This window comes from Arvicanthis niloticus, chromosome 2 (genome assembly GCF_011762505.2).
Source record: "Arvicanthis niloticus isolate mArvNil1 chromosome 2, mArvNil1.pat.X, whole genome shotgun sequence".
NCBI lineage: Eukaryota > Metazoa > Chordata > Mammalia > Rodentia > Muridae > Arvicanthis > Arvicanthis niloticus.
Window position 1 is genome coordinate 118,499,169 of NC_047659.1, and position 9,349 is coordinate 118,508,517.

A 9,349-nucleotide genomic window follows, 5' to 3' on the forward strand; every position below is an offset into this window, starting at 1 on the left:
ATTTTCCTTCTTCCCATCTTTTCCATCTTGTCTTAAAACTGAGACTATTGGGCCTGGGAATGTTGCTCAGTTCATAGAATCCTTGTTTAGCCCGCATGAAGTCCTGTGTTTGAAACCCAACACTGCATAAAGCTGAGTGTGCCTGTTATCCCTGCACTTGGGAGGTTGAGGAAGAAAGATCGGAAGTTCAAAGTCATTCTCAGCTTCCTAGTGAGTTCAAGACCAGCTTGAGGCTACCCGAGACCAGATCTCAAAACCAAACCAATCAGACAAAAACATCCTAAAGTCTCCTATTTGTTATGAAGCCAAAAATGACGTTCTGCCAGCATGTGGGTGTTCAGATAGCATCTATGTCATCCCATTGGAACTCCCAGTAGACCTCCACATTTTCTTATAATAACTGAAGAATCTATAGGGGAAAACTGGAATCAACATGAGGACCATGAACAGAATAGGTTGACCTCTTTATTGGGCAAATTGAGGATTACTATTGATTGCAGGGTAATCAGAAGCATGAAGGACACATCTGCTTCATGACACTCAACTGCTATCAGTACAGTTCTTCTTGAGCATTTTGAATACTTCAAGCCAGGGGTTGACATACACTGAGAAGTAGCAGCGGATTTGCTAAAACAAAACAAAAAAAGAGACCAATACACATATTTTAAAAGATGAACGAGAGTTGGGCATGGTAGAACTCTGTAACCTCGGCAACTGGGAATCTGAGGTGAGAAGTTTACAGTAAGAAATGGGCTCCATAGTTAGACTACTTCTAAAAACAAAACAAACAATAAGATAACGTGGACAAAAATGGAAGGTTATAAGGAAGAGAATATCAAACCTGAGGCTGGGTAAGTAGCACTGCCTCATTGCCCCTTCAATCCTGATATGTCATTTCATTCATGTGACAAAAAGGTTGCTAAGACTTTTTGGGAGAAGGTTCTGTTTGTGGTCAGATGTGGAGTAGGAATAGGGGCCGCCAACTCATACTCACTGGGAATTACTGATTCCATTTCCCACCATCATCATTCACATGGTATTTACCACGTCTTCTCTCTCTGGGCTTCTGTTGGATCTGCATCTCCTTTTTTCTTTCCCTGCTTCCCTTTCTCGTCATAGTTTCCTTCCTCACTCCCTCCCTCCCTTCCTTCCTTCTCTCTACTTAGCTACCTGTCCACCCACACCCACTCACAATATTCGCCCTTCTAACCCCATCCACATTTATCCTTCCATCCTTCCACCTATTCTTTCCTTCTATTTATGCTTCATTTGCCCAAACCAATAATTTTATGTCCCAATATGAAAAGGGAGCCCAGGAAAGGACACATTTGTGTGTTGAGAACCTCCAAGTCATTGTTACTAGGTTGACCATATAGTTTATGAACTGGACAAGGGCAAAAGCATGAGATGAGGCTAATAATGACTACATTAAAATTTTTGACATCAACCAGGATGATGCTGGGCAAGGAGGGACATATGGTCATCTTTGATCAAATTCACTTGGGGGAAATTTAAGAGAAAGTTACAGTGCTTTTAGAATTCTAGGCTAAAGATTCCTCTCTGTGTTGGACACACTCTGTCTATGCACACAGAAGTGATCATGGTGTGGGACAGCATTAAGCCAGCCTCCTGCTGAACCAAAATGAAGTCTTCTGGGGTCTGAGGTACCTTTGGGGCTGAAGACCTCTCAGCAGGTCCCTCAGCAGGCCATCCACTCAGAATTTGCTTTCTACCCCTACACCAGTCAAATTATTTTCATATGTACATTCCTACTTCTGGCTAGAATACAGTTAACAATTAACTGCTTCCCTTGGCCTAGGCTGTCCCCTTGTAGTTTGGCCACCCAAATGCTTTCTTTGGACCTCTTTCTCCTCCTGTGATTCTTCTAGCATCAACAAATGATGGCTTAGCCTTTTCCATTTCTAGTTTCTTCTTTGAAAGAGGAGATTACATTCATGAGATTTTCTTTTAAGCAAGCTTGAGTAGATCCCAAACAGGTCTGCCTTCTCTTATGGTAAAACCATGAAGAAAAAAAATGGCTTTATGTGAATGAGTTTGCCTAGCACCTTGTGAAGTTCCCCTTGCTGGACATCACAGAGGCTGTTCTCTGTCTTAAAGCAGGTGGTCCGCTGCATTTCCACTGTGATATGATACTCCATGTGATTTGTCATCTGTGGATAGTAAGGAGAAGGCAAATGGTGAATAACCTCTTCTCACCATTATGGCTTCTATACGGGTGGCTTTACACCTTGCTCCATGCAAGAGCCCAGTCTTACACAGTTGTGGAATCCTTGCTCTTCTTCCTGTCTGACTCCAGTCCTCTTTTAGCCACCCATTGAGACATCACTAAGACTATCACCCATCTTTCTCCATGGGATCAACCATCCTCTGGACAGCATTGAAAAGGCTAATTGTTCCAGACAGGATTGTGCCAAGTTTTCTGTGAAAGGCTAGATAGTAAACAGGCTAATCTATGTAGGCCATGTGCCCTGTGTTGTCACTTTTCAAACTGCCCATGGCAGTATAACAACCCCAGATGGACATATCACAGCTAGCTGCAATAACACTGCTTTAAAAGGCACACAACTAATACAGTTTTTCCTGGGAGGGTAATTTTTAGTTATTATTGAAAGGACAGATTCATCTACTCTAGTGAATGCACATTTCTCTTAAAACACCCACTTTCAGTTGGGGATGGAAGCCTATATCTGTAATTACAGCACTGTGGAAGTTGGCACAGGAAGGCTGCAAGGTTGAGCCTAACCTAGTCTGCACAGTGAGATTTTTATCAAAACAAATTTATTTATTTTGGAATTTACTAAAACAAAAGCCTGGAGCACAGGTTGCCTCTGTGGAGGAGACACAGGGAAGCCACACACTCACCTGCTCCTCAATCTTGAGGATCCGAAGGATCCTGAAGTTGTACAAGTCTTCACTTTTCTTGTTGTATTGATCCGTGACATACTCCAGGGTTTTCTTCACAGAAGAGTGCGATGCATTTACTTCATGTACCCGTATAAATGTTTTCCTCTTTTGTTGATAACTGAAGGCCACCAGGGCCACCAGAATGGCCAACAGGAACCGTGTTGCCTTCCATGATCTGTCTGTCATCTTTCAGCTGGAGAAGCTTGAAAAGATCCTCCCACTTCATCTGTTGAGTCAAACTGACCACAGCTGCCCTGGGTCAGACTTAAGGGCAGCATGTATTCACACCCACAACTCTCCTCTCTTTTTCCCCCATCTGCCCACTCTAGGAACATTTTGTAATGACTGGCAAGCTCACGCCCACTCTCAATCTTTTTTTATTGAGTGATCTCTCTCTCTCTCTCTCTCTCTCTCTCTCTCTCTCTCTCTCTCTCACACACACACACACACACACACACACACACACACACACACACACTTATATGTTTTAATGGCTGTTCCTTCAGCAACACACACTTCTGTGACCTGCTACTTCCTTACTGGATGTCAAGCTAGAGGCCTCTTTCTGCTAAGCTTATGTCATGAGGGACCACAGAACACTTGAGGGATGGGCAACTGAGGAGACAATAGGGATGCTGGATCTCAGGAAGCATAACATAATCAGCAGGACTGTGTGAGGAGAAACTTATCAGGAGGGACCGGATCTGAAGAAGCCCTCTGCTTGCCCTGGCTCTTGGACACTGTTTCTAGGCAATATGCTAAAAGAGCATCGGGCTAGGCAGAGAGAGAGAGAGAGAGAGAGAGAGAGAGAGAGAGAGAGAGAGAGAGAGAGAGAGAGAGAGAGAGAGAAACAGCAAGGATCTAGAAAGCCTCACTTTGTGAAGCTGGTGACACCTGAGTGTGGCTGACTCCATGTTTTACATGTGGGTAGGGAGCTGAGAGAGGGGGATGCCAAGAGTTTCCTGCCTGACAAGTTAGGTTTCAGCAAGATCAGACTCCATAGATTGGTATCAAAGGGCAAGGGGACAGGCATGCGAGGCAAGCTTATGCGATGTTAAGAGGAAGCCTACAGGTCAGTGGTTCTCAACCTGTGGTTGCAACCCCTTTGGCAAACCTTTATCCAAAAATATTTATAGGAAAACATATAACAGTCTCAAAACTGCAGCTATAAAAACAGTTTCATGGTTGGGGTCACCACAACATGAGGAACTTTATTAAAGGGTCACAGCATTAGGAAGATGGAGACCCACTGCTGTAGGGTATTTTTCAGAAGGGTACAATACCAAAACAGGTAGTAAGAGCACTTAAAAGAAAGGTGTGAGTATGCATACCTGTATACCTTTGCTCACACTGGCATGCACATGCATGCAAACATATGTACCCATATCTCTGCCCTAAGTATGCATTCACATTGTTATATGCATTTCCATACAGACACATGCACCTCCATTCCTACCCTAAGTACATATTCCCATTGATCCTTGTGTAGCTATTTCCTCTGAATTGAAACATTCCCTTCTTAATGCAGGAGACTCATTAAGACTAAGGAAGTAATAAAAACTCAGAAGTCTCAGAAAGTTCTTCAAGTACCTCCCCAAGGTTATATAAGCAATCCTCCCCAGACTCACTGCCTACAAGTTATTCAAACAGTTGTAGAAGTCTCATGAGTCATTGCCTATGCTGGAGTAGGATTTTCAAGGATAGAGTTGCCTTTAACTCACCCATACTTTTATAAGTAACCCCCCCCCCCCCACTACTGAAGGTAATCCCAATAAAGTCACTGGTTCACAAAACTAAAATCAGAGATGAAACCAAGATGCCTTTCTTCAACCACACATCATTGCTACCTTATCCAAGTCCCCACTGGGTGAGAGTCCTTCTCATATGGAAGGGTCTAGGGTCTGAGACTTGCACCATTAAATCTCCATACCTACTTAGTGTCATTTAAAGAACAATCTGTTGATACTGACGGCAGTAAGAGCACTCACAAAATAGGAGAGAGAGGAGACAGAAGGTAAGACCTCTCCTGGTTTTATTATAGTGTTGCAGAAGACATCTGTCTGGGCTTTGGGTCTGCTTGATTGATTTCCCAGAGGGCTTAATAGCAAGGTTGATGTCCTGAAGACAACACTTGGTAGAGGAGTTTGCTCATTGCATGGCAGGCGTGAGGCAGAGTGAGACAGACAGGAAGGGGCTGGGGTCCTGATCTCCCCTTCAAGGACATACCCCCTGGGATCCAACTTCTTCCAGTGGTTATGCCACTTAAGGGCATTATAACCTCCGAGGAGCTCCACAGGCTGGGACCATACATGAGCCCTCAGGAGACATTTAAAGCACCAATAATACACTGTATTTCTCCCACCTGTGGGTCTATATCTGTGGAGGTGATGTCTTCTCTTCCTTCATCCCACTTACTACTTCTGTTCTGTGTTTCTCACCTTATCAGCCATGGTTTTCAAGACCTTTTTGTTACCGGTGGAAGAAGTGGGGACTGAGAATGCCATTTGGCTCCAGTTCCAGGACTCCTGGCCTTTGCAGAAATGGAAAGCTGACATCCTTGGGGTTGTCCTCTCGTTTCTCCTTCTCACTACCAGGATTCACTCCTCTGTTGTGCTCCTGGATGCTGGATGAATTTCCCGTGATGATCCCTCAAGTTACCACAAACAGTTTACAACAAAGTAACCTTGCCATCTCCTAGCAATCAGTTCTTCAACCTCCAACACGCTCATTATTTCTCCTATGACTCTCCATCTCTCTCTAATGAGGACCCTGTGAGTGCATGGCACCTTACCACTGTGGCAGTCTACCACCTCAAGATCCCTGTCTATAGTTCCTGTCTCTTTTGACTGTAATCAGTGTATTCACAGGTTTGAACGCTTGGGCTGGGGCAGCTTGGGTGAAGATGTTACTGTCTGTCACAGCAGCACAGAGGATTTCTCTTCTGCTCTGCTATTTGGGTTCATTCCTTCATTCCGAGACTCCTTTGATTTTATCTGTCATCTATCTGTCTGTCTGTCTGTCTGTCTGTCTGTCTGTCTATCTATCTATCTATCTATCTATCTATCTATTTTGGACTGGGATTTGTGGTCCCCTTGTAGTGTCTCTCACACTATAGGATGACTTCAATCCAACCCCTTCTTGGATGTCTGGCCATCCAAGAAAGAGAGCAAAGAGCCAGAGACCATTTCGTTTTAATACTTCTCTGTTCTCCAATCTCTGGCCATTGCACTTTGTAAACATCAGCAAGGAGTGTAGGTAGCTTTCCTACCTACTATGAAAAGCTTGAGTTCTTTTCTGGCACCTAGCTTGACTCCTGTCTTCATACGTAACAAAGACTCCATTGTAACAGTCAGCAGAATATTTATCCTCAAGTTTGCAGGGACTTGCCTCATGGTTGAAGCTATGAACTAGGGGTTACCGGCTGCCAAACTGTCGCTTTCAGGTAGATGAATGTGTAGGCAGTTCATCTAGTTGTATCTAAAATTTCTCACACAGCCTCCAACCTTGGTGTGTTTGTAAGTTCTCTGATTTAAAGCAGAGATAGTAGCCATAGCCAAGCATAATAGTGCACGTCTTTAATTCTAGCAGTAGGGAGGCACAGCAGGTGGCTCTCTGTGAGTTTGAGGCCATCCTGCCTGTGTCCCATGGCCCTCTCCTTCCCTCCTTCTATGAGTGAAGAACAGTAGTCAACAAGGCTCAGCTGTGATGATCTTTTCTAAGGGGTCATTAGTATATCTGATGGAGATGATGGCAGTTCTACTTGGAGGCTAATACTGTACAGCACCCCTGTTCAAGCATTAATCTGTTTTTAGCTTTGGTTATGCTTCCTCGTTTGTATACTGTCAACAGTATATGAGAATATCCTTTCCACAATTTCTGCTGGTTGCCCCAAATTCCTGATACTTACTTATACTAATCATAGGGCAAATGCACCAGACTCTTGCCTCACAGCTTTGAAATCAAACAGATACCTTGTCAGCTGAGCCCCCTACCCTCCCAAATACCCACACTGACAGGAAGTCTCCTCCCAGAACAGCCAATATTCCCTAGGTGCAATACTGGAATTTTAGCAGGGTAGCCATGGATGGCTGTTCTGACTGTCATGTGTTTAGACATATTCCTTTGACCCATTGATGCCATTTGGAAAGCCTAAACTGGGACTACCTCTCTGAGTCTTTGTCTCACACTCTACTCCCTCACCTCATATCTGCCTGTCTCTTAGCAGATTTGTTTATCTATGTCTGTCTGTCTACTTGTCTACCTAAAGTTGTATATTTAGCACATATCTGTCTGTCTATCTGTCTATCTGTCTATCTATCTATCTATCTATCTATCTATCTATCTATCTATCTTATCATTTACCTATAGCTGTCTATCTATCTAGCAGATAATGATTTACTTCTATTAATCCCAGTTGTTGAACCATTTTTCTTAAAACCCACTAACTTGAAACTCAGCTCGATCAAACACAACATTCCCTGAGTGTGTGACTCACTTTGTGCTGAAGTTCTGTCCCACTCTCCGAGAGTGCTAGTCTATTCTCTGCCCTTTCCCTCTGTCTGACTCTAGAATCCAGTCTATTCTTTGCCCTTTCCCTCTGTCTGACTCTAGAATCCTAGGTACGAGGCTCAAGCACCTGCATTGTCAGTTGGCTCTTCCAATCTCCAGAGTCTGTAGCATTTGTTTTCCTCTTTCTTCCTTAGGAATTTGTTTAACTCTCCCTGAATTTTTAAAAGTTAATTTATTTTGCCACTTCTTGTTAATATTTTAAATTTAGATTAACAGCAATTATACCAATTCATAGATAATTAAATTTAGGTCATACTGAGAACTATATTTATTATAGTTTTTATTCACCCCTTTTTTATTCCTTTCAGAAGACATTATAAGTTTTCTTGTATAGTTTGCTTGCTGCTGTTGGTCAGCCAGGTGGTCTTGCTGATCTGGGCTGGGTTCTTGTTTGCACTGAGGCCTGAGCTAAGTAAGGCTCACGTGAAGGTTAACCTCCATTGTCAAGTTCATTGTAGATAGAATCACTGTGAAAACGTGAGTCTCTCCAAAAAGATTTAATTGAGAAAGAAAACTCACCCCAGTGTGGTTACAAGTGCACTGGGAACCTTAACTGAATAAAAAGGAGAAAGCCATCTCTCTCTACTTCCTGACTGCAGACACAGTACAACCAGATGCCTCCTGCTCCTTCCACCATCCCTTCCCTGCCATGTTGAACTGTTTCCTCAAACTGTGAGCCCAAATTAACTTTTCCTACCTCAGGTTATGTTTGCAACGTATTTTGTCACAATAACAAGAAAAGTAAGTGATATAGTACATGTAAAAAAAATTAAGTGATATGGCAACATGTCCTCAATTTTCAGATCCTGCAGCTATGCTTACATGTTGTCTTAGTTAGGGCTTTACTGCTGTGAACAGACACCATGACCAAGGTAACTTTTATAAGGAAAACATTTAATTGGGGCTGGCTTACAGATCCAGAGGTTCAGTCCATTATCATCAAGGCTGGTGCATGGCAGCATCCAGGCATCCTTGGTGCAGGAGGAGCTGAGAGTTCTACATCTTCATCTGAAGACAGCTATAAGGAGGGTCCCATTGCCTACCTTGTTGACACACTTCCTCCAACAAGGCCACACCCACTCCAACAAGGCCACACCTACTAATAGTGCCTCTCTCTGGCAGAGAATATTAATCCACCACACATGGCAAGAACATCTTTGCTTCTGTAAGTAAAGAATTTGAGCCGGGCGGTGGTGGCGCACGCCTTTAATCCCAGCACTTGGGAGGCAGAGGCAGGTGGATTTCTGAGTTCGAGGCTAGCCTGGTCTACAGAGTGAGTTCCAGGACAGCCAGGACTACACAGAGAAACCCTGTCTCGAAAAACAAAAAAAAAAAAAACAAAAAAAAAAAAAGAATTTGATAGAGAGAAAGAGAGAGATCCCCTTGGGTAATCTGGGTAGATCCAACACAGCCACAAAAGTCCCTATAAGAATGGGTAAAGGACACATAGCCAGAGAACCATGAGAAGACCGTGAAAGCACAAAACCTTTGAAGCTCTGCCTCTGGAAGAAGGGGCCAAAAGACAAAATGTACAGTGGCCTTAGAAGCTGAAAAGAGAAGCGGGTAGCCTGTTACCTAGAGTCTTAAGGAAGAACACAGCCCTGTTAGCATTTGATTTTAGTCCAGTGAAAACTGTTAGACTCTGCCCTCTGGGTAATAAGTCTGATCTGTTTTAAGCCACTGTCATTGTAGCACATGTCCTAAGCCTTGTCAGAAAACATCTTCACTCATTTTGATGGTTCTCACAATATTTAATTTTAATTTAAAAACATTTATGAGGACTGAGTCCTTCTGCACTGTGACAGTATAGGGTTCACAAAATTAATGATAAGACTATTCATTTTCTAGAATATTT

General features: G+C 43.2%; 1 protein-coding gene across 1 annotated transcript; it reads right to left on the bottom strand.

The window, feature by feature from the left end:
• Positions 1 to 540: 540 nt before the first annotated feature.
• On the bottom strand, positions 541 to 3,111 carry Cst11 (cystatin 11). The gene is made up of 3 exons (XM_034496663.2): positions 2,884 to 3,111; positions 2,067 to 2,171; positions 541 to 627 (listed from the first exon to the last, which is right to left on the bottom strand). The coding sequence occupies exons 1-3, from the start codon at positions 3,109 to 3,111 to the stop codon at positions 541 to 543; spliced, it is 420 nt and encodes a 139-aa protein (XP_034352554.1).
• Positions 3,112 to 9,349: the final 6,238 nt, after the last annotated feature.